The 27,784-nt window shown below is 38.6% G+C and overlaps 1 protein-coding gene across 1 annotated transcript; it reads left to right on the top strand.

The window, feature by feature from the left end:
• Nucleotides 1–1,454: 1,454 nt before the first annotated feature.
• On the top strand, nucleotides 1,455–20,979 carry LOC136105212 (carboxypeptidase B). The gene is made up of 11 exons (XM_065844851.1): nucleotides 1,455–1,525; nucleotides 1,631–1,706; nucleotides 3,366–3,490; nucleotides 5,924–6,023; nucleotides 7,513–7,614; nucleotides 8,339–8,440; nucleotides 10,546–10,656; nucleotides 10,755–10,845; nucleotides 11,364–11,566; nucleotides 19,501–19,585; nucleotides 20,792–20,979. Exons 1-11 carry the CDS (start codon nucleotides 1,455–1,457, stop codon nucleotides 20,977–20,979), a joined length of 1,254 nt encoding a protein of 417 aa, XP_065700923.1.
• Nucleotides 20,980–27,784: the final 6,805 nt, after the last annotated feature.

Genomic DNA, 27,784 nt, shown 5'->3' with positions numbered 1-27,784 from the left:
AGTTCAAACCCTATAATTTGGCAAAGACAGTTTTGGATAAATAGGCTCCATGCAGTTCTGGATTCTCCCTTTGGGAACATATCATGCATCATATTGTTAAGCATAAACTGCTGCAATTTTGGTACATTGACTTTAAAAATATATTTCTAGGTATCCTGTATATAAGGTTGCTGCAGCTTTACTGGGTTGACTCCAGAGAACCTCATAAAAAAATCAGGTCCAGAGTCTGATGCCACCTTCATTCTTAAAATGGTCACTGACCATTCAAATTTCTGCACCTTGAAACTGCAACTATGTCTTTTAATCTGAGATGAATATATATTAATTTTCAAATAAATTTTCCTATATTATATAATACACATATCTGTAAAGGTCTGCAAAATAGCAGATATGGAGTCAAAGAACATCTTCAAGACTATCTGTGTCTGAACCCCTTTAGTTTGTCTGGTCACTTAGGTATAACAGAAGACAGATCTGAGCTAAAAAAATCCATTCTTTATATATTTATACACTGATATATTTAAAGGCTCCTTGTAGAAAACATCAGTCACCTCAGAACACAGCATCAACAGACAATTAATGTTACATTTAATGCCAAGTACTCATTAATGAAAATTAAATAGATGCAAATGCAGTGATGCAAACACGCTGTTTCTAAGATAGTTTAGGCACAACATGAAAAGTAAAACTAAAAATGCTTTTGTATGACTACATTTAATTTGATCTTCTTGGCCTACATGTAATGGCCACAGCAGTGCTTAAGTTAAAAGATACCTACCTCTGATCCTTACATGATTGAAGTAGAGAATGTGCAAGAATCAATCAAAGTATTACATGGAGTATATGTACAATTCTACCACGACTAGAAATTTCTAGACTCTCGGTTCTGCAGACACTTGACTTACTCATAAGTGTCAGTGAAGTGACTGAGCAAAGAACCAGTTCAGTACTTTTCTTCTGTGTTGGGAAAAAAAAATAATTGATACATCCCAATCGCATTTCCTCTTCCTTTGTCAGAGTCAGCCCCATATTATTCAGGAAGAGGGACAATGGTGTGTGATTAAGACCAGTCAACATCTGATAGACATCTATCATTACATAAAGTATTATAAAGATTGTAATGCAGCAAAAGATGATTTTTTAAAAAGTAAAATTTAATCAAAATTCACACACAACAGACAAGAACAAAATAAATTACATTCACTTCTCCTATCAAGAGTTTACCCAGCTCAGGTAGCAAGATTCTTTAGCCAGCCCCCCTTGAGACTTTCAGCTGTTTTCACAGGTGTGCAGTAAAGCACACATTATAAATAGTATACAAATAAAGCAAGGCCAATGGAATAATCCATCAGTTGATCAGCGCGCTGTTCTGGTGTATAATGGTTAAAAAGCAGGACAGAACAGGTTATAAAAGCAGCACAGAAGTGAAAACCTGTGTTTTTTCTTTCGAAAAAATGTGGGCACTCTTGTTTCTCATAGGTGCTGCAGCTGTTTCTGCTGACCTGCAGGATCTTGCCTATGATGGGTAAGAACAGACATCAAGTTTTATATTTGCACAATTTCTGCTGCATGAGCAAAAACCTCTCAATTGACTTACCTGTTTTAAATTCAATCTTTTCTCCCATTTCAGGCAGAAGGTGTTTCGTGTGTTTCCACAGAATGATGAGCAGGTGGGAATCATCAAGTCCCTTTACAGAGACATGCAGGTAAATAACTTGGGAAAGGGGGTATATTGCATTTGAAAGGAACGTTTCTCCTTTTGTTCAACTAACATATATCTTAAAAAAAAAAAAAAAGAAAAAGAAATCATGCTACTGAATTAAAGACCTAATCTTGATTCCATTCAAGTCAGCTGAAGTGTTTCTTCAGAAGGAACAGGACAAGGTGATAAAGCAAGAGCTCTACAAATACATTCCAATACCTTCCTTGAAAGTCTGGTTAACCCAGCCTGAATATCAAAGTGCCTATCAGAATTTCATAAGACAATAAATTAATCTGAAATGCTGTATTCAGTGTGGGGTGATTTCAATAATGTATTAGATAAAACATGGAAATTGCAACTACCAGAACTTTCACTATTATAGGCAAAACATTTTGCTCATGTAAATAATCTAAAAATATGTACTCCCAACAAATTGAACTTGTCTTTGGCTTCTAGGCTCTTATGTCATCTTTTCTTCTCTGACTTTCCTTTAAATCGTCCTTTCCAACCAAGCTGCATGTTTCTTACTGACCTTGATGTAGATATATGATGACACAATGACATGAGAAAAAACAATAACGACAGCAAATGTGTTTTCAATATTTCTCTTCAGCTTTGATGTTGTAAAATAGCTGTTGGTGAACAAGACACCATTATCTGTAGGATGAAAGGATGGTATTTTTAACGGGGTACAGATGTGGAGAACTATCATAAACAGGCTGAAACCGTAGAATGCTGAAACAGTATTTTGTAGAAGAATATGCTGTTGTATGGTTGTGCCAATATTAAGAAAATTAATGTATTATGCTTGCTTTTAAGTGTAGTACAAAGGGATTGTTTTTTTTTCTTTTAAGCAAAGATCCCTGAACTACCACTGTTATACAAAGCAATGAGTCAGGACTGATGTAGTAGTGTAACCTGGAATAGTCATCTCCCTTGAAGACACATAGTTTGTGAATATGCCCACCAGCCCAAATTTCCCTTACGTTCAGGAGACAAAAGGCTAAAAAGGCATTAATTAGGTTGTCAAACCAGTTTTACGTTCATTGGTCTTTAATAGGATGTTAAATGCATAAGTCCTGAAGATGACTTTAGCAAAAAATATGTGAAATCTTAATAGTAATAGCACTGTTGTTTATCCACCCTGAAGTAAACTTTCCCTGAAGGCACAGGTTCCTCATACCAAGTTCAGTGATCTGAGTCTTAAAAGCATTCATACAGACAACAGTCTTCCCCAGCTGATTTATGCGAAGTATTTATATAGTGTCCCCCTGCTACAGTCAGAAGTTTGTTTTTGTCTAATGCGTATAGGCAAAAACCTCCAATAAAATATGTACAAAGAACTAAAGTTGTAAAGACTGTTATAATATGCACAAGGCTGTATCCACTTAGATACTGTAGAATACTTGGCATTTCTGAAACTGTCACTGACATCTCCAGAATTCTGTTATATAAATTGCAGGGCCTCATAAAATCATCTTGATCAATCTCCAGTTAAAATTTACATTGATACTTCCGGCAAGGAAGGGTGGGTCAGTGTAATAGGATAGAAATTAAATTTGATATTTTAATCACAATCAGCATCACCACCATGCATACACTCACCTAAAAATCACAGCCTTGTGTGTATATTTATTTATATGTTTATTTGGTCTTCTTTCAGGTTGACCTTTGGAAACCAGACTCTGTCACACTCCTAAAGTCAAAAAGGCAAGCTGATTTCCGAGTTGAAGCTGACAAGTCTGCTGAAGTTGAAGAACTTTTGAAAAAAAGTGGAATGGAGTATAGGTAAGTTTGTTCTCACTATTGTATTTTGAATAGAAGATGATTAAATACTGGGGGTATGTGTTCTATCTTTTCATATTGGTCAGCTGATCTTTCTGTCACAAACTTCATCCCTCTTGTGGATGCCTCTGCTGAGTTCATCTTTCTTATGACAGTTCCAATGGACTGTAACTGCTCTGTGTTAACCGGGTGAGGTGAAATGTTGATAGGGGTATGAGTTGGAAGCAAATACTTACTACCAGGAATTTCCCTGAGGTGAAAGCTCACTGCGGTACAGATGGGTGAAGTGCAGAAGAGACAAAAAAGATCTCCCGCTAAAGACAAAATGCAACAAAGGTCTAGAAAAAGCCAGAATGTACAGCGGATGTGTTTGCACGATAGTATCAGGAAACTGAAACCAGAAAATGAGCCCCCAGGGCCAGCATGAGAGGCTCCCCACTGATTTGTCTAAGCTGCAGAACAATAGCAAGAGGGGCAGAAAACCCAGCTGGTGACAAAGAGAAGACAGTTGCCAGGTGAAGGGCCAAGGGAGTGGGGAGAATAGATTCCCAGGACAGCCTTGGGCTTACTCAAGTCACAGAGCAGATCCATGGCAATGATTTCTCCAAAGAGAAAGCTCTTAATTGGCTAAAATATTTTGTAAGTATATTATCCAGAAATAAGAAAGCCCTGAATTTCTGTGACTGAATACAACTGTAGCATAAGTGGAGTGAAGAGACCACACTGTCACGTTACATTTGCCTGAGAATGGAAGCATTGTAGTGAGTAGCACTAATAGGACGGTAAGGGGAAAAGAGCAGGACCAGGCAAGTGCTTATACTTCATACCTTTCAGTCAATATACAAGCATTAACCAAGGATGAGAAGTTGACATTGGGCTGGAGTGGAGTGAGACTGTCTGTTTCATTGCTCCTTTAGCTCCACTTGAGCATTGCAAGTTGGCTCAGCCAATCTTGATTATCAGGCTTTTTCCATGTGTAAGGGATAGTCTGTCAACATCATGTACTCAGACACTGAAAGTCAGTGTTAATTGATCAAATTCTCATTACTTCATTTGGCTGAGTGAATAGTTTTTGTCTCTCAGCCCCATTGTTGTTGCCATCAGACCAAACTCCTTCCTGGACACCACACAGTTCTCATGAAACATAAATTTTATGATCTGCTAAATCTAAGGATAATCCAACCGTAAACTTACTGGCCTCATGTTAACCACGTCTGATTTGGATGCTGCTGGGGGAACACAATCTAGAAACACTCTGGAAGAAATTGTTTTCAGTAATGCCACAGCCCACATACAGCACAGAAATCCAGTCTTGGGGGAATTTCCTCTTTGGCAAAGGAGGAGTTACTCTACATGTGTTAGTTTTTCCTATAATATTTATGAACTCCCTCAGGTCCATGCACAAATCTTTTGATTGCAACAAAGGCCACAGTCTCTAGAAGATGTCCCTGACAAACTCCAGTGGAGCGTCCTTGTGACAGCCCAAGCTGTTACAATTCGTTTGAAGTATCTTTGCAATGCCACGACATCATGTCAGTGTAGCCATTTGCACCCTTTGTTCTGAAGGCTGGTGGTGCTTCACAAACTGGCCTCACGCTCTTCTATTCAAATCACAAATTATCAAGGACATATTCTGCATGAGTAAGATTTGTAAAAATGTTAAGACAAGCACTGGAAAAACAAGAGGACTTTGATAGCCAAGGTTGAAGTATAAGCAAAATGTCCTCAAGAGTATGCTCAATGATGAGTTGTGCTTTTGTGTCAGCCCCAGGGAAAGCCAAACAGGAGAGACTCAACCAATCCAGACAGGGTCCTGGGGTTTTCTTGCCATTTTGTGTTCTACTTTAATAGCCCACCTCACATGCAGTCAGGTAGCCTGGAAGATGGATAATGCCACCTGCAACAGAGCTGTCAAACCACACCTCAACTTCAGGAGCTTGCTTTTACAAATAATTTAATCAGGCAAACTTCTCTGGGCTGCTTCATGGAGGTGTCATGTTGCTGCAGCCTACCTGTCCTCCAGTGCCCTAAGTTCAAGAGACGGCCCTTTTCCCACAGAGGCAAAGGCAATCTGGCAACACCAGGACAGCCCAGAGCTCATTTTCTACACACTCTCTGTCTCAGCATTGCCATTCTTCTTAAAGCAGACTGTTGCTGCCCTGAAAGTTTGTTAGTATACGAGTAAGTGAGCAGGTTCTAATTAAGAGAAAGCTATTGTTCCCTGATCATTCTCACTGCGAGGTTGAGGCAGGAAATAGGTTGAAACTTGAACCTAACATATCATATTTTCAAATGCATGAACTGACCCCGCAACATTTCACTTCACAATTCATGTGGCCTGAATTCCAGGAAGACCCTGAAACGCTACCAGGTGTTTACTTTCCTGCTAGCAAATGGTATGTTTCTCTTTACACTTTTTGTGGTGCCTTATTGCAGAGTTCTGATCGACAACCTGCAGGCTGCACTGCATGCCCAGTTTGACAACAAGGCTCGTACCACCGGACACAGCTATGAAAAATACAACGACTGGGAAACGGTAAAGTCTAGAAGTTTGCCACTTTATCAGCTGGGTACCATTGCCTCTGTAGTTGAAATGGTTCTGATGTGCCTCCAGCCTTCTTCCCTTTCCCTCTTCTGTTTCATCCATTGCTCCATCCATTATTAAGATAACTCCTTCTCCAAACTGTCCTTCCTCTTCTCCTTTATTGCTCATTACCAAGTTGATCTATCTAACCTATTCTTCTACATCTGTTTCTTCTATTTCTGCTCTTAGTGCTGCATAGAAACGTTGGCAGAAACACAATGGCTAAGCTGACATGCTTCACTGCTGGCTTGCTCTTTCCTTTTCATTCCTTGTCCCATCTCCTCCACTAAAAATGTTGGTTCCATTCCCTGCCTCAATTCTAGCTCTTCATCTTCCACCATATGCTCTCCCTTCCTTCCACCTTTTTTCACAGCCATGCTTAATTTTCCTGACACATAATACTGACCATGTCACTCTTCACATCTTTACAGTGGCTGCTTATCATCCATTGCACCAGTTCTTATACTTAAAAGTATGACAATCTCCCTTTCCTGTCTTTCCTTACAAAAATCTTTCATTTTTGTGCCAATCATTGCCCACTAGGCACCTGTTACATTTTCAAACAAGAAAATGTGTACTTTCTCTCCAGGTGGTATCTATAGACCATATACAGAACTAATCCATTTTCTTCCATCAGAACTATCCTAAGGGAAAAAAAATCTCCATTTACAAGGCTATTTAAAAATAAGAACAAAACCTCCTCTGACTCTGCAAAGGTTATAGGCATGCAAAAAAACACCAACATCCATAATGTCACCCATTATTTCTAGTATTTCCTTGCCAGTTTGTCTACATCTGTATGCTGCTTCCTGCCTTCCTCTTAGTTCCTAGATAGCTCTTTGGGCATTAAACCCTTTATGAGTGGATGTGATGACTTTTTGTGAGCTTCTGAAGGCATCTGTAACAAAGGGACTCTGCTCAAAAATTAAGATGATAAAGACTATTATTACTTCCCTTGATGATACATAGAATGAAGGCAAAATTCTTTCTTTTGTACTTGGCATTGTTTGGCTGTTCCTACAAATCCATGTTCAGCACTTCTGTCAGTAATTCAAGAATGATAATGAATAAAAGAGCCATGAAACTGAAAAACATTACAACATGTAGAAGATTCAAGACTTTCAATCTACTTAACAAAAAAATCAGTTTCTTTTCTTAAGAGAGTTTAAAAGGTGACAAGGTCATAACTAATACAGGGTCAGCATTCAAAGGGCTTTATAATCCACCAGCCATACTCCAATGATGGTTTTAGATAAATTCATACTAGAAAATCTTAATTCAGACACATAGCTCTAGTACAAGTAGGAATTAACACTTGGATATCTACAAACTGTATTAAGGATTAGACGCTCAGAAGAACCATTCTGGCTTGAAATCTGTGAATTAATTAGTCTGGACCTGAGGAACAGACATCAGTAAATTTAATCTCCTTATTAAACAGATTGCTGCTTGGACTGCCAATATTGCTGCTCAGTACCCAAACCTTGTCTCTCGCAGTGTAATTGGGGAAACATATGAAGGACGGTCAATGTACCTTCTCAAAGTAAGTGCTCTGATTTCTTTGTTTCAGACCTTTCCTCTAGTAACCTCCACAAGATAGTAATATACATTTTGCAGAAAATCTAATACCTTTTGTTTACTACTACTCTGCTTTTTTAATTTATTTTTTTTAAAGGGGCATAGTGAATTATTAGAAGTTCAGACATATCAATGTAACCACACTCCTGACAGCTATTTGAATGATCATCTACCTTGATGTTCTCTCAATCTGTTATTTTAAAACCCATTTAGTCTAAAGGGATCTATAAATGTCAGTCTCTCTAGCAATAGGCATCAAATTTGTATTTTCATCATATATACATTTTTGGCATAGCTCTTATGAATAAATAAGATATGATGACTTAAATAAAGATGAAAGTGTTAGGATTACTTGCCCAAAAATTGCATAAGCATTTACAATATCATTCAAGCAAAGATCAACTTTTAGAGACACTACAGGAAATAAATCAACAGTGCAGAATAATAAAATAATTGTGGGGGGAAGCTTATCTACATTAATAAAACTGAAATTATTATTAAGAGTCTATTGTTTTAGATTGAATATCATGGGTTCAGCTGCAGCTGAGAGCGCTGCATAGATTTCCATTTAACAAGCAATGCTATATTTTTATGAAGTTTGACTTTTTAGGTCAGCAAGCTGAATGACTTGTTCTGCATAGAAATTATTTTGTTCAAGACCTGGTTTTCTTGTTTTATTTTTTTCCCAGGTAGGAAAAAGTGGTGAAAATAAGAAGGCCATCTTTATTGATTGTGGTTTCCATGCAAGAGAGTGGATCAGTCCTGCTTTCTGCCAGTGGTTTGTGAAAGAAGTCAGTAAGCTTAATGATAAAAAAATATTTCACAATATGAAAGTGTGTTTAAGAAAATCTAAAGTGAGCAGCAAGAGCTGAGGCCACTGCAGGTTGTCTTTTTACCTCTCTATATCTGTCACATATCCCTTTTCTCACCTCAGATGGTTAGGGTATAACTGCTTACCAACCTAATGGTTGGACCTGTGATCTTTCAGCAGCTTAAGACTACCTAAAAAGGTGTATGAGGTACTGACAACGAAAAGGGTTACTTACACAGTCTGTAAATTCCTTTTTGCACCTGTAGTCACAGGAAGGTGAGAGACAAGCAAACAGGTCTAGTAACACAGCTAAGCACAGAGTGCACTGGGGAAATGTAGCCAAGAGAGAAGGAAGACTACAAATGAAATTCCTTGAGCTCCACTCAGAAAAGGGAAATGCATATTCCTCCCTTTGAGCTACCGCTTTGAGTTGTACAGAATAGTTTCTAAAATATGAAACCTTATTCAGGAAAGAGCTGCACAGGTTAAATTAGCTTCACTTCAGGCTGGGATACTTTAGACCTTGAATTTTATCTCATTTGCCTTCTCCTCACCACCAATATAAAGTAGATGTAAGTTATCAAATGCTGCAGAGTCTTCTCTACAGAGAAGAGACATATTCCCCCTCAGCGGGGGGGGTGGTCAATCAATTTGGCAGAACAACTCACTGATTGAACCTCAAACTTTGTAAGAATTCCTGTTTGAAATTTTAAAAACAAACAAACAAACCCAAACAAACAAACAAAACACCAAACAGAAGCAGCAGCTGGGATTTAAAACCCAAGTAAAGGAAAGCCAAAGCACTGAGTGAGCCACGCTGGCAGAGGCATTGGTGGCAAGTACAATCTCAGTCTTATCAGCCAGCCACAGCCATGCGGGTTTGTGTAGGGAGCAGTGGAAATTGAAAGTGACATCTCAGCGCAGTCAAAGGGAGTGTGATTTCATTAGCTCCTCATAAGGCTGCAGACAGTATGTGCTGCCATTTTTCGCTTAGCAATTCGCGTCACTACAGCTGTCATTTGCACCGTCTGGCCACTTAATTCATGGGTGTACCTGACACCAGCAGTGGCTCTGCTCAAGTGGGTCCAGGTGTGGAGAAGTGCTTTAAAAGCACAGCCCTCTAAGCATCATCAGTGGTTCCCTTGGGATTGCTCCTAGATGTAAAAGTAAAAAAACCCCAAAACCTAGAGAAAAGCATGAGCAAGCAGCAGAAAAAAAAAAATTAAAAAAAAGGACAAAGTATGTTCTAGCAATCTGAAACTTCTTTTCTAGATTCTACATCCAACCTTCCACTTGCTGCAGGCCAAAGCTGCCTTTCTGCATTGCATTGCTCCCTGTGTTGTCCTTTATGTTTGTGTAAAGGAAACATGAGTGCAACATATTTCTTATAGCAAATTTTCATGATCATTGCATGGTCCCTCAACTCTGATATAAATCTGTGAGCAGGCATACAATGTGCCAGGCCATGAACAATCATGATATACAGGTTTACAGTAGGAGTTCTTGTGTCTTTCTTTCAATGTATGTGCATGAAAAAGTGCGGGGAAAAATCTGCTTCCCTATGAATACGTGCATCCACAACATTATGACTGGAAATGTATAAGGACATTCCCTGGAAATATTCTCTACGGTTTTGATTATTGATGACAATTATTTGCACAACAGGTATAAAAAGTGGGAATAATGATTTTTCCTTCTCACATAGAATATACCCAAACCGCTAAGGTGACAGGATGTAGTTAGAATATATGGACAGGAACTTCGCTCTGTCTGCAAACAAGAAGCTAGTAGATAGAAATCTCTTTCCAGTGATTCATTATCCTGTTCAAAAATCAGCATTGTTTTACCATATAATTTATCTACCAAAATGAGACGGCTTTCTAACAGCAGCATGGTTTAGGTCAATGCAAATCCTCAAAGTATATGTAATATCACAGAGCTGCTGCGTGTCATGTGATGGAGTGACCTGGATGACTTTGTCCACCACATTCATTAATTCCTGATCCAGTCCCAGGCCTCTAAGTACACACAGGAGATACAGATCTACAAAGGCATCATCAGCTTTTTCTACTTTTCTCTGACTAGGCTGTTGAGACGTATGGAACAGATACTGTCATGACCAGACTTCTCGACAGCTTGGACTTCTATGTTTTGCCTGTTCTTAATATTGATGGTTACGTTTACACTTGGACAAATGTAAGTACATTCTTGTTTCTCAACAACAGTGTTGCTGGCAAAGACAACTGTTAGAACTTTCTCTTAGTTTTGATCTATGCTTCGTCATTGTATTTCAGGAGCGCATGTGGAGAAAGACACGCTCTAAAAATGCTGGTAGTTCTTGCTATGGTACAGATCCCAACAGGAATTTTAATGCTGGCTGGTGCAGTAAGTGTCTCCTAACAGTAACTGTGAGTGATCATACAGACATGCAATAGCAAAGATGCTTGATTATGGACTTTCCTACCTCATGGTCCAGCTCAAGCTTGAGTGAAGACCACCAGTACAGTACTGTGAGCTTGTGTTCAGTTGTTGGAGCAGTTTTGGGCAAAAAACAGAGTTCAGTTACTAGCATCGTCAATATGGCTACTTCTATGATCGTATCTATGCACACATGTGTGCATAGATACACACACAATTGGATGAGTTCAGAACAGAAACCGAAAGAGTTTCCTTTTGGTCAGTTTCACTCAGTAGAGAGGGTTCTCTTTTGAGTGGTTTCCACTTCTCTGTTTCTAGGAAGCATCCTAGAAATGGGGGAGATATGCAAGGAGAGGACTTTTAAGTACTGAAGCAAATCAAAATCTCAATATCACTTACATAATACAAAAAATAGTGTAACAAGACTCTCCTAACAACCAACTTTTTTTTCAATAGATACTTACAAAATTCACTTTTCTTCTCAGCTCTTGGGGCCTCAAAAAGCGCCTGTGATGCTGACTACTGTGGCTCTGCACCTGAGTCTGAAAAGGAGACCAAGGCTTTGGCTGATTTTATTCGTGAACATCTTTCTACAATCAAGGCATACTTGACGATTCACTCCTATTCCCAGCTGCTGCTGTATCCTTATTCGTACGCTTACAAATTACCATTGAATTCCGATGAACTGGTAAGTCCTTTTGTCATTTTGACCTAATGAAAAGAATAAGTAAAAATCATCACCTGCTATTTAGGTCCATTTAACTTCAAGCAGTTTCTTTAACATCTGGAAAGAACCTGTACAGCCAGTTTTTTAAAATACTTCTGTCTTTCATAGCAAGAACAAGGGAAACCATGATAGCTTCAAGATAGTTCAAGCACAGGGTAAATTTAAGAGCCTTATTTAATTTCCACATACACAATGAATTTGCCAGAAGGTCAGGTTTGTCTTCCAGTCAAGCCATACAGAAATCCACTGTGCCATGCAGCGCGGTTCCATCCTGGCTCGAGAGGTTGCTGTGTACGTAGCTTTAACACAATTCATGGAAACATTATGCCCTGTAAGTCAAGCTAACAGCTTGATAGATTGTAAAAAACTACGAAATGACTGAACTGGTATCATCAACAGCAGACAAGGATTTCTGTCTACCACTTACTACAGAACCTTAGTTCTCACTGAAGTAAAATGGTGAAACTCCTATTGATATGGGTTTAAGACAACAAGGCAGTTTTTCTCAAATGCATGATTAAAACCAATTAGATACAAAACAGGTAAAAAGTTTCAGTTCTGAGGCCTTTCCAAACAGGCCTGGACTCAAAGACACCTTTTAGTTGGAAGAGGAGAGGATGAATGTGGTGGTTTAAAGGACAACAGCTCTTCTATTTACCCTAGAGAAAGGCCCAACCCTAATGCCATTTAAGTAAGATAACAACAGTCTGGAATATATTTTTTCAATCTTTAAAACCAGAGACAGGGTTTAAAACTACTAAACGTTTATAAAAGTTGTAAACATTTTATAAGGCCAAAAATCAACAATCATGAATAATAAAATTACTTCAGTTCTCTGGCGTATTAGCAATTAGAAGCTGTTGGCAGGGAAAACAACATAGCAAAACAAAACAAACAAATCTTGATTCCCCTTTTTTCCTGGATGCAGCCAAAAGTCCAAGGCAACAACACTCTGTGTTGCTCTGCTGTGCAGGTTTGACAGATTTATGAGTGCTCCCAAAGAGATGTCATGATTCTGAAGCACAAATACAAACTGGGGCCAACAATGAAGTTTCTTGTTACATTTTTTGCAGCTTAAAAGAGAGGATGAAATTAAGATGAAGATTTTGTTTTCTTAATTTATATTCCAGAAATTTTCAATTGTAATTATTCCAGGGAACTGTAGTATTTCTTGTGTTCAGTTTTTAAAAAAGCTTTCACACATTGCAGCTCAGTGTAAACTAATAAAACAACACAAAACCCTTGAAGCTGCTTTGTTGTCAAGATCACAAAGTTCCCATGTGTTAAAACTTTGCATGACATTCTGCCCAATTTTTTGAATCAAGAGCAAATGTAATGAAACATGACTAAAAGTACAGCATGTTTCTCACAATGTTAAATGGAAAAAGTTTACACTGAAAGCTCATTATTAAAACAATCCTTAACACTAAGAAATAACCTATGTGCTTTTCTAGGTTTTCCAATTCTTTTATTGGATTAAAATTTTATGTTAGCAACGTTCTAATACACCATAGAATTTAATGAATCACTCATACTAAGGTTCTCAATTTTTTATCAATAAAAACTCTCCTTTCCTGTCATAGAAGACAATGCTGCTATTACCATTCAGCATAAAAAGTTAAATAGCTCAGCAGTGCAGGCTACATATTTCTCTTCAACCATTTGATTTCATTTTGAAAGTTAGCCTTTCCAACAACACTTATTCCTTTATTTTAAATTGGGCACACTAAACCCAGAGAGAGTTCCTTTATTTTCTGCTACAAAACAATCACAAATCTCACCACCATGACAAGGTGACCTTATGAGTGTTTTTCACATCTTAATTAAGGGAAAATATTTCCTCTGTTGGTGATCCCAACAAAAAGACAGCAGGATCCCAGAGGTGCTCAACTTGTGTAGTATCTGATTTTAACAAGGGAAGACTTCTTGCCAAAAATCCTTCTTTTGGAGAATGATATCAGAGTATCACCCAATCCACATTGCCTGTAGTTGGGATGATTTAACAGAAAAGGCTGAATTCACCCCAACGTCAGTGAATTAAACAGAAAGTCAACACTCTCTGGGTCAGGTTTGAAAATGCAGCTTTTGAGATTACTTCAAGTAACTAAAACACATCCATTTAAGCTGTGAATAAAGAAAATTTAAGTTTTTCAATCAATTGTACTTGCTAAATGAGACATCTACAAAAAGAAGTAATATTCTGTATGCCAATTGTTATGTTTCATGTCTAAAAGTTCTGTCTAGATTTAGAATTTAGAAAAATGCTGAAGAATGAGAATCTCAACTTTTAATAGAAATTGTTCGGACAAATAAAAAAATCATAAATCATCTTGCAAATGAAGAAGCAACATTGATAGTGCCATTATCTTATCTTAGATGTTATTTTTACTCTGGCAGATCTAATAAATTAAAGGAAATATAGTTGCAATTTCTTATCTCTGTCAGTGAGCAACTGGACATGTGCTTAAACAAACCCTCACATGTCTGCTTAACATTAACAACATTTTGTTCCATTGTATGCAATTAAAGATAGCATAATACCATAGGGTTTATGCTGCATTCCACAGTTTGAAATAAAGAAGGGCACAAAAATTGAGTAATTTGAGATTAAAGCCACTAAGTCTGCAGAAGAGAAAGATTTAGAGAATACTTGTACCATCCTTTTCTGCAAGTGTACTGAACTGCACCTCAAAAGCGTTTTGTTGTTCACAGCCTCAAGAAATCACCAGAAGGCATAAAACCATCCTGGTTTTTGTTTCTCGGGTAGAACAGGGCACTCACAGAGAATCCCAGTCATCCTTCATGCTCCATTGCATTGCTATAGCAAATCAGAACAGCTTCAAAGTTACCGTAACATACTTTGAGTTGGGGATTAGAACTATCACTCAACCACCCCCAGCTCGGGGGTGTAAAACATTATGGAAGTCACATATGTCTCTTCCTTTCCACAACTTCCCACCCTTCTCCTTAGATGCAAGAGGGTCTCTGAGGATCTCAACCCCACAGCTCACAAGGGTTTTCCTCACATTTTCTCCCTGTATTCAGGGTTGTTGTTTTATTCCCCCTCCCGCCCCCAGGATGTTGCACAAAACTTCCACTGTTATCCAAATAACACTTCAACAACAAAAATAAAAACATCCAAGACAAGAAAATCTAGGTCAGGAATTTCTCAGAAGTTACACAATACTCTTGTGATGACACCCTGAAAGAAAAATGTGCTCCTTTTGGTGAATCACATTTTGCCTGCTTCATAATCCTCTTGACTCATTCTTTCCTACACCCTGGCCTGCTACCCTGCACACGGAATACACACTTGAATCCATCTCCTACAGAGGACAGAAGCATTAGCTTTTCACAACTAAAAAATGTGCTTGGCAAGACCAGTATCTCTCCAAACCTCCAAAAAGTCTTTTGATCTTTATTTTACTATTCACATTTTTGTCCTCTTGCAATAAGGAACTCTGTATTTAATCACACTTTTCATAAACACTTCAGTCCATAATTTTTAATCAGTTCATATTTTGGCCTTTGCTTTCTATTAGGTCACCCTACGCTTTTCTCATTTTCAGCAGAAAAACCTAGATTTATCAGTTCTTGCTTGTATTTGAATTGGCTCTGAACTATGATTTGATAGTGCAGAGGAATGTGCATCGTGCCCTTCCTTCCCAGGTTCCATTCCATCTCTCACTTAAACAAGCTCAGTGTCAAGTACATGTTTACAGCCAGCTCATACTCATTGTCACATTAATGTACGTGTATCATTTCAGTTTGGCAGTCTGCAGAATATTATATTAATTTATCACCCAAGATAATTTTCTAGACACAGGATTTCAGTTTGTATTACTTGAATGCATACCAACCACATTGGTTATTGTTTCAGCTCACCAAAGTTCACCTTCCACATTGAGTCAGTCTAGTATTTAATTTCCTCTTGAGTGCTTAAAACAGGATTTAGTGGAAAGTGGAGATTTGCCCAGAGTCTGTACAGCCTGCAAGAAGTGTGAATTTCAAATATATTGTTTGACCTTGTGAATATCAGTTTGATTATTTAACCTGGTTCCTGAGAGAAGTCTTTTCACTCCTGACTTTATTGCTGAAAGTGTTTAAGATATGTGAAGACCTGTGTGTAAAAATTTTTGAACAGCAAAAATCCTGTTGTCTAGGAGACTCAGACATACCAATGAGGAGTTGCAACCTGTGCTGTGGTTTTATCTGTGCTGTTGCAAACTCCTGTGATTGTACTACTTGTTACAAGTAAATATTAGTGAAGTCAACTGGGAAGCACAAGAAACAGAAGCAGAAAGGCAATGTTTGGAATTGGCTTCGCAGCTCCTCCACCGAGTTTGCCACCGAGTTTGCCTGTACTGACAGCCTTAAAATTGTGAGAAGGATGTTTTTAGTAGCAGCATCTTCAAGATGAAGCTCATGTATGAATGACTGAAAGGCAAGAGTCTCCAACAGGTGTAAGGCATATTCACCTTAACTCAGTCACACTGGAGACCCTCTCACCAGGGATCCATTTCTTAAACGCTCTGTGAGATTGCCACAGAGAAACAGGCTTGCAAAGCAAAAAGAAGCATCATACCCAAGTCCTCCATTTGGCTGGATTCCCAGGACTCTTTGGGGAGATACTTAACTATGAGCAACGACAGAATAGTGAACAAAACTACACATCAGTCATGGACTGAGGGGAGTCTGTTTTTATTGGCAAAACCAGAAGCCTCAGAAGTTTAGCTTCATTTGGACAAAGTTAACTTTGCAAATACCACATTTTCAGACTTTCATTAGAGAGGAAGTTGAGGGCCCCTCAAGTAGCACATGAGACTGAGGCGAAAAATACAGTTTTCAATCTTGGGCAAATCAGTTTGCAGTCCAGTGAGGGAAGGGACCTAGAGGTCCAGTCAATCATTCAAAAGGCTTCTCCAGATCCCTGTCAGACAGTGAAGGCAAAGGGAGTTGTCTACATGCAGCAGCTGCATAAGCAACGTCCCCAAAGGGTTTCCAAACAGCTGCAATTTCCTGGCAAATCTAACCTGATGACACAAGAGTAAAATGAGGGAGATGCTCCCCAAAAATTACCTCTTAACACACAGAAGATGCTTAGCCTGATAATTTATCATGTTAGTTCAAAACTCCAGATGTGCTAAGAGAGGCCAGTAACATATCTTAGATTAAAAGCTCCTAACTAGAAAAAACAGATTTAAAGGTTGTGAATTATGTAAGATAATGGTAACTGAGAACACAGCTCTGCTGTCTCAATGGTCCATGCACTCTGTACACAAGATCAAGTAAAATATTAGTAATTGCTGGGTAAACACAGATGGGTGATTGGTGCAGGGAGCTCTAACTTCTGCTGAAATTATCAGCTCTGTGAGTTCTGCTGCAAGTCAGAAGCTGAAAAGCCATTTCTGCTCCCAGTTACAAGGTATTAATTTGGAGTTATTTCTAGGACTTCAGAGCGCCAGCAAAATTTTCCTTGCAAGAGAAGGAGTCTTAACAGTAAAAAAAACAAAAACAAACAAACCCCAAACAAACCCCAACAATTCAGTTAAGCCAGTTATGCAAAGAGATGTAGAAAAATCCCTCAACAGCAAAGAGTATCCTCAAAGGTCAAAAAGATATCGATGTTTCCCCTTGCAGCTGTTTTCCAAATAACATACAGGCTTGAAAACCCAAACCACTTTTCAAAAACTAAATATCGCTTGTCCTTTTTGAAAATGCTGGGCATTATTTACATCCTTCTGCATAAATCTGCATGTTATTTCCTTTTTACAGATGGTTTTGAAAAATTGTGCTATTTAAAAAAAATCCTCGTATTTTGTATTTATACTCACAAGTATGTACTTATTTTGTATTACTCTTGCTGGTTATATTATATTATTAAGAGGTGACTTTTGTTCAACTTTAGTTGATTTTTTTAAATATATCTTTAGGTTTTGGACTATAAATCTATTAGGAAATCAAAGGTTAGAGTGTCACTTAAAGGAAAAAATCAGATATCAAAACTTCTGATGAAGTTTAATTTCGTAATGAAGTCATAAATGCTCAGTCATGTTTTTCACTTAAAGGGCGTCATTTAAAATACCACCTCGATCTCCAACCTGCAGAGCTTGAGGAACTTGTTTATTTGGATTTCAAGTTCTTAACAGTTGGAAATCTCAACTGGTCTTTCTACAAATGTCTCTTTTTTACAACTTCCTGGCCTATAAAAAAAATCCCTCAGATAAACAAAAGATGACTGAAGAAATTATGGTATCACTAGCAGATAGTAGACTCCAACCTCTACAATTCCCTCAACCTGTGTTAAAAATTATTATGGATTTTAGAAAAATCAGCTTATTACGGGATTTTTTAAAAACCCAACCAAACAAAACCCCAAAACAAACCAAAAAACCCAACCAACAACAAAACAAACAAAAAACAATCCCACCCTACACTCCCTCCCCTCCCCAAAAAACCCCAAACAAACAAACAAACAAACACTGGAGGGAGCCTAGCTCCTGCCATCGCTCTGAATCCAAGATTGTGAAATGCAAAGCAACAACATTCTTCCTACAATTGCTTGTGTTTGGACAATAGAGAGGCCAGAAACAAAACCTCACATTCAGGTACAGCCAGTGGAAGGATAAGCTTCAAATACTCTTTGGTTTGCTTTGTTTAAATATTCTTTATGTGCTAAATGATCACAAATTCCTACAGCAAACTCCCACAATTCTAGGATGTTCAAAATCCAACATTTGTGAATGGGGAAATACTTTAAACTCCGCAACAAACTAGACTGCCAGTGCTAATGCGAGCATATTTTTATGCTGTTTTGTAGAAGTTGAGAAAACTTCCAGCTAAGATTTTCTAAACACATTGTCCAACGTGCCTTTTTGAGTAATTCACAGGAACACTTGAAGCATAAGGATGAACAGAGAATATTTTACAATCTATCTTCCACTGGGAAGTAAGCCAGAGTATAACCTACAGAGAAAGAACAGGCTTGAGGAAATTCCTGGAATTTCAGCCATTCAGCTGCAAGCTATAAAGATATGGCAACCCATTGCTTATTCTTATACTAAACATCTGCTTTCAAAAATCATTCATATTTATCATCTGCTAGTAATAGTTTTCAGGTTTTACTACCAACATGCTGTATAATGAAGAACTGGAAAAGCCACACGTTCCAAAGAAAACTCTGTAATTTTCCTTACTGCAAAGATAAAAAGCTTCAGAGTACTAGTGATGGGCCTGATCCAGCTCCCACTGAAATCAGTGGGAGTTGAATGAGTCCCCCTGTGCATAGGAAATGAATTGAAATTAATGAGACTACATATGGTTCCAGGGTAATTTATGTCTTTTCTGGCTGTTAATATTTATAAGACCTTAATCTGCTTTCACTTGTATCACTGTTCAACTCCACTGACTAAGGTGACTCTACTCTGAATTTATAGCTACAATAGAAGGAAGAGAAAGGCCATTGTATGTTCACAATTTACGCTATTGTTAGTATTCTCTAAGATTCTCTTATCTCTAAGTAAGATACCTAATTTAGTTTAAATCTTGTACAAGTTTCTTCCAAGTATAGCAAATGCTGTTACCTTTTGTCCCCTTACGTACCCAAACCCCACTGCACTCTACAGCAGGCTGTACATGGATGGAGCAACACACAGACTGGACTACACTCCCTGAAATCTTAGAGAACAACCTCTTTACTTATAAGCTCTTTTCACAACAACAGGACAAGCTGAGCCTTGTCAGCTACTGACATCTAGTCATTCTGAGAGGTGAACAACAGTTTTCAAATAAAAACGTCTCAAGCATGGCTTTTCAATTTATTCAACAATCTAGTTGCTTAGATTCACTCAGAAAGCTTCTGAAAATCTGCATTTATCATTCTTATTTGCCTACAGTATTCCATTGCTCGTGCTGCAGCCAAACAGCTGTCCAGTTTGTATAAAACTCAGTATGAATATGGCCCAGGAGCTACAACAATCTGTAAGTACTGACCTAAATATGCTAGCCATCTATATTAAGTGCTACTAAGCCTATTAAATGCAGTTTTCTAGTGACTCTTGCTCCTCTTCCTAAGCAGTCCCCTTTTTTCATCTGTATATACTCAGAGGTATATCTGGAATCTGTCATTTCTAGGATATGGGATGATATATTCCTTAAGGAACCCAGGGAGTGTGTGACCCCCTGGAAAGTAAAGTGATGTGGTAAAGTGTTTAGGAATTCCTGTCCATAGCATGAATTCCTAAATCATATGCAGCTTAGATCAAAACATAAAAATCTTGACCTGAGATTTTTCTACATTTCGAGTATCTCCAGTCAAAATGAAAAGACAATATGAATAATGGCTTCAGCCACTCTAGCAACACAGATAATTATTTCTTTTACTTTGCATTACAGACTGAGAAATGTACTAACTACAATTCCATTCTTCTACCCTTCTTGGGACCCCAGCTGTAAGGGTATGGCCTTTGCAGTGACAAAAGTTGAGCTGAGTATAGTGCATCTAGATTTCTAGAACTTTAATATCTCCTATGCTTAAGATCTCTTCATTTCCTTAAATATGGAAACTAATATCTTTTCACTATTTCTCTTTCCTTAAATAATTTTAAAAACAATTTCTCCTGATGTTAAGAATATTTATGGAGGGTTTTCCTTAACAAATGTTTTGGTGATGCTTAGCAATTCTGGAGGCTCCTTCCTTAGCAAAAGAGACTGACTGCCTTCATTACACCAGAGTACTGGAAAGGGAGGTTACCATTTGCCCAGAAGAAAAAGATGGAGCTGATATCCCAGATCTGTAGTTCTTTGAGATCTGTGTGAACCTCAAAAATCTACGCAGTGAGAGGGTATTTGCTTCTGCTATCACATTTTTCTAAACAACCCCATGCAGCATGCCATCCTCCTGTTGCCCACACATTCCTCCTCTGGTCTCCCCACAATATTGATAAGGAGGGAGCAGTTTATCTTGTTTACATTTGCCTGTGTGCATCAGCTAGAAGGAAGCTTGCAAATGGCCTAAAATCACAGAAGCTTTTCCATGAGCAGGAGAAACAAATCAATTCACTGAATATGCCTTTTTATGTGTCCTTTCTGCATTTCTGGTTACGTGACTTGACTCCAAAGTACATCACATTTCAATGCGTAGCCACACTTTTCCAGTTAAGCTTTACTTTGTTTCTTTATCAACAGATCCTGCTTCAGGGGGCTCTGACGACTGGGCTTATGATGCAGGCATCAAGTACTCTTTCACTTTTGAGCTCCGAGACACGGGTAGATACGGTTTTCTTCTCCCTGAATCTCAGATAAAGCCAACCAGTGAAGAGACTCTCCTTGCTGTTAAATACATTGCCGAGTATGTCCTTGACCACTTGTATTAGAATGGAATCCTAAAAACTATTAAAGAAAATTTTATTCAGAGATGTTCTCCTTTTTATTGTTCCCTAACAATAGGTTTTTATCTCTCTGTACTTAATGTTTTCAGTCATGTTCTTAGTTCATCGTAGGTCAATAAAACTACAAGTTTGTCAAAATAAATTATATCTTTTACAAAGGCAACTACTTGCAGGGGGACTAAAAAGAAACAGAACAAGAAGCTTAATCAATGTAAGGTAAAGGTTGCCTTAATGATTAAAATTGTCTTTACACAGAGCAAACAGGCAAAGTATTAGAACCCATACAGCCTGAATGCTGAACAGTATGAGAACAGGCAGGTGCTTCATATCAATGCAATTTCATCCAGCCATTCATTGTCTTAATGGCAGCAGTAGCAAGGAAAAGTTCACATCTCATACTTTCACAATCATGTGGACTGTGATATGCTCTTGTGAATTTTCCCAAAACCCACCCTGGATTTGCCCCGTCACTGAAAACTAGTTTGGATCTAAGGTCACTGCTAGTCTGATCTGAACTCAGTGCTGAAGCTTATAATCACTATTAGTTTTACAGATCAAGACTTGACACAAATCATGCTATAAACTACCCCGCATTTAAGGCTCTCATGCTCACTACAGTAGCATTTCTCAAAATATTCTCAGAGTCCTGGTACTTCCTGGGGCCCCACATGTTCCTACTGTCCTGAGCGGAAGAACCATAAACCACCATAAAGACTAAGTCTGGTGATAAATGATTAACTGTTTCTTTCATGAGAAGCTGTAAAGAATTATCCCCTCACAATCAATTTTCTGTCCAGGTAATGGGGGTCTGATTGGGTCAGAGTGTGTGGGAGTGATAAATAGCCACTCTGGGCAGCTTTCTCCTGCAGCTGCAGAAAATGTGTTTGGCATTTATTAATGCGGTTTGGAACTTGGCTAATATGGGACATACTCTGCAGAAAGATGGGGAAAAACCTTATGTCAACACAGAACCTGGCTGATCTCCCTGCCATTGCCAGAAGCTCTGAACAGAGATTTCTGCTGTCCCTTGACGCGCCTGGAATTAGCACTACTTCTGGCAGGACCCGAGCTGATGCACTCAAAACAGAATGCAAAACGCATCTTACAGAGCAAATGGTTCTTGCAAGAAAATCACCAGTTTCAGACCTGTCAAAAACTAAGTGTTCTCCTTTTTAACCTCTTCTCTGTGGAGGGGAACTGAAAGACAAGGTCCCATTTAAAATTACTTTCATTTATATAGGTAAGAAAAAGAAAGGAACGCAGTCGCTAGCCCACTCCAATTAGCATGGCAGCAGTTGGATGAAACTAGTCCTCACACACGACTGATCCATCTGCTCTTGATCCCTGGTGAAACTGAACCCATGTGTGAAAGTAGCACAGACTGGTAAAAAGACGTCATTCTGTTTTGCAACAGAAGTTGGGGAGAAGGATAATCAACAGTACTAAGAATAGCACAGGATGCAAACAGAACATACTGGCCAGAGCCAAAGGGCAAGAAAATAAATTTTTCAGAATATAAAAGATTTTGGCTTATTTTAACTAAGTATTAACAACCACCCAGGGACCATCCTGAGTATAACTGTATTATCTGGGAATATATCATAGGCCTCACACCAACTGCAAGGTGAATTGTTGATACTCAGCACTGTTCTAGGAAGGTCTTTGTAGGGCTGCAGGCAACCAAACACACAACAAATACAGTTGAGGGGTAGGTTGATGGCACCCAGAAGCTCCAATAGTGTTAGGGTTACCACAGTTTACTTAAAACTGTGACTCCAAGGCAGAATATGGCACTCGTGATAGCTCTGATGTTCACAAAGTCAAATCACGGCAAGGCAGTGACATGCAGCTTTTCTGTGCTTTCTTCACAGAATGCAGCCACTAGTACCTCTGGTCAAATTACATAGATTTAGAGAGGAAGAGCAATTAAACGTGATATATCATCCATGCAGCTTGGAACATACAACCAAGAATATATGGGAGAAATTTAAGTGGGAAAGGACATTCTGCTAGCAGGTAACCTGTTAGGGCAAAGGCACTGAAAGAAAAAACAGAGAGGAATTAAAGGTTCAGCAACAGGTCACAATGCTTCAGATTTCAGCATTGCCTACAAAAAAACCCATAAGAAATCCACATGCAAACCTGATTGATAATATATTTGCAAAGATGCCATCATAATTATTTGGAACCAATTTCTCAGCTATGAAACAGTCCTTATAGAAAACCAGGAGAGACAGAGGAAAAGAAATAAAGACGCATTATATGGATGATGGAGGTACACTTTGACATTTGTAAAAGGTGGACTTCTTCAATAACCCTAAAGAAAAAATTTCATTTTTCCCCAAACTGCATCTTTTTCTTGCTTTCTAAAACCAAATAAATCCATAAAGAAACAATAAATATTTTACCAATGTTAAAAATAAACAGAACCCACCTCACAAACTCTCTACAGTTTTGCTTCTTCTTGAATTGCACAGTTTGAGTCTTTACTGTGAACACTGTAAGCCTACACTGCAATTTTGTAGCATATAAGAATATTTTTAACTGTATCCGTGTTTATGAAAAAAAGCCATTTAAAAAAACAAACACAAGAGGGGAGTAACTATGCAGCCCTGACATACCCCTTACTAAGGCAGAGGGAATGGGAATTTTGTCAGGAATGGAAGCCTCTTATCAAAGGAATGCCGGCAATGCAGGCTGACAGCACGGAAGGGCCGGCGGTGTCAGGCAGAGCGGTGCCTGCAGTGCAGGAAGATGATCCTGAGTCCAATGCTGGGCTTAGCGGTACAAGAGACAGGGACACACAGGAGTGAATTCAGCATAGGGCCATAAAGACAATGGAGGGACTGAAGCACCTGTCATACAAGAGGTGGGATTGTTCACCCTGGAGAAGTGAAGGCTCAGGGCAATCTTATCTGTGTGTATAAATACCCAATGTGAGGCTGTAAAAAAGACAGAACCAGGCTCTTCTCAGTGCTGCTCAGCAACATGAGGTATTGAGCACAAATCAAAGCACATGAAACTCCATCTGAACACAATAAAAAACTACTTCTACTGTGTGGGTGCCCGAACACCGGAACAGGTTGCCCAGAGACATTGTGGAGTCTCCATTCTTGGGAGATGTTCAAAATTTGATTGTACATGGCCCTGGGCAACCTGCTTTAGATGACCCTGCTTTGAGCAGCAGGTTGAACTGTATGGTCCTGCGTGGTTCCATCCAACCTCAACTGTTCTCTGATCCTGCAAAATTAATCTCTGATGATGCAGGTCAACCAAGGACTGAGATCAACAATTTCAGCTTTTCCTATTTGATTTATACTGCTCCTTTAATTAGATAAATAGAAAAGGAGCATTCTGTTTCCTTGGTTAGGAATCACATCAAAAAGCTGCCATATTTCTCATATTAAGCTATTGTTTGGTTAAATACATTCAAACAGTCAACTCATTTCAGTGTTCCAAAACTCAAAAGAGATTAAGAGCTGATGAAGTGTTTTAAAGACAATGTCCTGTCCACATGCCAGGTCTCACAGGAGTGGTATCGGAGACATCAGAGCACTCGTAGAGGAAACGTTCCTTCAGTACAGATCACAGCTGCAAAGGCCTAACAAAGGCTCCACTATACACATCCTTGATTCTTTAACATATAAAGCAGGGAACTCACACATAAAAATCAATGAAACAGAGTAAGTCCTGACAGTTGTGTGAAAGTTAAACATGTGCTTCTGGGGAAGATATTTCCAAGTTTGCTCAAAGTTCTCAAGCAGCTGCTGACAGATATTTATAATTCAGAGAAGGAAACTTCTGTTCTTAATGATCCAGACCCAACTGCCTCCAAAACTGCTAGAAATTAAACCTATGCTTACAATGCAGCCTGTTCTGAACTCTGCTGACATCTGGCCTCAAGTATGCTTCCCATCACTTTAAACTTTTCCAAGGACAGACATGGGCTGTGCAGTGAAGCAGGTTGCCTCTGTGCTCCCCACTGCACTCACAACAGCTGCATCGCAACTGCACACACAGTCTTTCACCACAAGAGGAGAGGCAACAGCCAAATGCTGCTTTCAGAATGGGATTGCATCCCTGTACTTTACAAGAAGGACGCTAAGCTACTTGCAGTAAACTTTGCAGCCCCAGAAAACAGAGATTTTGCTACAAACAAACAAAAAAATGCAGCTTGGTCAAGAAATAGTGAAATATTTCGAAACATCTCAAAGCACCCAAGTTTCTTGCAAACACTGAAGTGCTTCCTTTTTGCATTTAACAGAAGACGTAAGATGCTTAACTCTGGAGTTCTTCAAGGAAAGCATGAATCACATTGCTTTAATATAAAATCAACTCCCAATTTCCTGGCTTCATGGGGGAAAAAATCAAATATTCATGTTTCTCTTTAATACATTGATAAATTAAGCCACAAGAACCAGCATAAAGACTGTAGCAAAGAAAAAAGGAAAACAGTTCAGGAGTAACGGCTGCCAGCCCTGCAGATCCCTGTGCTGCTGCTGACATGAGCGAGTGAGGACACAGAGCACAGCTCAGTGTCACAAAGACCTACCAGCTCATGTCCAGAAGTGATACAGCTCAGAGCATCTCTGTTCCTACCAGAGTTAGTCCATAATTTAATCAACCTCCCACAAAAAATTAAGAGCTGCTACTAATTTTTTTAAATTACAAACAAAATCAAAAAGACAAGTATGCTGTGATACAGCATTGACATCACTATTGACATGTATGTTGCATCATCATCACTCATCAGCATGGTTCCTTTTCTGCCATGGCAAATGTGCAACATTCTCGGATTATGAAACTGTCAATACAGTAGTAGATGCAAAAACCCTACTTTTCACTGATATTTTCATGTCCCTGTTCATAGCATGTGTGTGCACCAAGACAATAACCTCACATACATAAAGTTTTAGAAGTTCAAGTGTTCAACACACTTAGCGGAAATATTCTAATTTCAAGGTGTATAGCAGGGATGTCAAACTGTAGGAGCAGTTTTATTTATGCAGTCCTAAAGTTACATTTGGCCTCTTAAAGGTAACCGTGAACCTGACATGGACCCTGGTGAAAATGAGCTTGATACCGTTGGTGTATAAGTACATTCAGATCTAGACACTGAGATCCTTTTCTCTTAAAAAAAATATCCCTTGCATATGACAAGAGATCCTCTGTTCACCCATTCTCTTCCTAGGTCTATGCACGGTAATGCCACAACGGTCTGTGAAGTCACTTTTCATCCACCCTGGAGTAAATGAAAGGAAAAGCAGGTCCTCCTTGTATTATATTCAACTAATGAGTTCAGGCTTATTGAAATCAACAGCTATTTCACTCAAAAACTAAAATGTGAATATGGCAAAAACCACTGAAATTTCACCGAGGTTTTTTTTATGTTATTTTTCACATTGCTTCTATTAATTCTTCAACAGGTTTTAGATGTGTCCAGAAATTGAATTAAGGATTCAAAAGGGAATGTTCATTTTACACAGACTTTCATAAAACTGTTCTTACATTTTCCTCCTGCCAGCGGAAGTGCTGTTCATGATCTGAATGCTTTCTCTAAGGATCATAAATAGAACCTTTCCTGTTCAAATGGAACTAGAATTCCTAATGACACAATGACGTCTTATACCTTCCCTCTTTTGATATGTATCTTTGATTCATGTCTGAAAAGCAACAATATAATCCTTATAAATGTGGAATACCTTTCCTTCATTTAAAAGGAAGGCTGAATAAAAAATTATGCTTTATTTCTACCTTTTGCCACTACTATTCCTTCGCAGTTTCGGTCCCTCACATAGCTATTTTAAGTTACACTGTCGCTGACGGCAGTTGTGGCAACAACATACTCAGCAATAAATATGTTTAGAAATAATGAATTATTGTTAAAGGTTCTTAACACAAAATTAATTTTCATTATGTGCTTCTAAAAACTTAAAAAATAAAAGAGAACTTGCTTTTAAAAAAAGCCCTAATATGCTACACTTACACTGGACTTGTTTCAGGTGTCCATGTATTTTGGAATTTCCTAGGATTGTAGCGATATGCAGCTAAAAGAACTTCATTGTTAAATAGCATAGCCCAGTATCAACTTCTGGCTAACAGTGAAAAAGTATTTACTGAGAGGCAATTCTGTGTTTTATGTGCACTAAAATATTCACTTCATTTTTTTTAATATTTTAGGTTTTAATAAATGTGAAATAAATATTGTAGTACCCTCACATTAACTTCAACCCAGACTAAACTGTGTGGTTGCACCAATATACCCATCGAATATACTAAATTCTCCTAGACTTAACAGCTGTAAAAGAACTCTCTTCCTGAACAGAGTAGGTGCCAGGCATAATTCGTTAAAAAAGGAAAATTATGAGTTTTGTCATAGTGCAGGGAAAAGCACCCTGACCCTCTACACAGAAGGCACTCACAATACAGCTGTCTGTCTGCTTAGAAGCCTTTACCAGATGTAACACTGATCATCCTTCTATGGGTGGGATAGACACGTCCTTTTGCAAATATCCAGTGAAAATACACTCTCTCCAGTGTTGCCCATCAAACTCTACAGTCTGCAAGGCCATCGCAACCCTGAGCACCTTGAAGCTTTGTTTACTTCAAGTGTACAGCTTTGTATGATGTGTTTTCTCTCCCCTTGGTACAGCTCTGGGTCTGGGAATAGTTAATCACCTTCAGATTTGTCTGAAGCTGGAGCCCTGGCAGATTCTTTCCTAGAAAAAGATTAGAATTATTTAGTTGTCAGGTCTGTTCATCTGCATGCTGACACCAGCGAACGCTGTGC

The sequence above is a fragment of the Patagioenas fasciata genome, unplaced genomic scaffold (genome assembly GCF_037038585.1).
Source record: "Patagioenas fasciata isolate bPatFas1 unplaced genomic scaffold, bPatFas1.hap1 Unplaced_250, whole genome shotgun sequence".
NCBI lineage: Eukaryota > Metazoa > Chordata > Aves > Columbiformes > Columbidae > Patagioenas > Patagioenas fasciata.
The sequence above is the reverse complement of the archived record's forward strand: the minus strand, read 5'-3'. Positions and strand labels throughout refer to the sequence as shown.

What these genes read in the sequence shown, in the direction of transcription:
- LOC136105212 (XM_065844851.1), top strand. Translation starts at nt 1,455, where the DNA reads ATGTGGGCACTCTTGTTTCTCATAGGTGCTGCAGCTGTTTCTGCTGAC. An exon ending in AAAAGTGGAATGGAGTATAG is followed by an intron (nt 3,491 to 5,923) that starts GTAAGTTTGTTC and finishes GCCTTATTGCAG; the next exon opens with AGTTCTGATCGACAACCTGC. An exon ending in CCCAGGAGCTACAACAATCT is followed by an intron (nt 19,586 to 20,791) that starts GTAAGTACTGAC and finishes CTTTATCAACAG; the next exon opens with ATCCTGCTTCAGGGGGCTCT.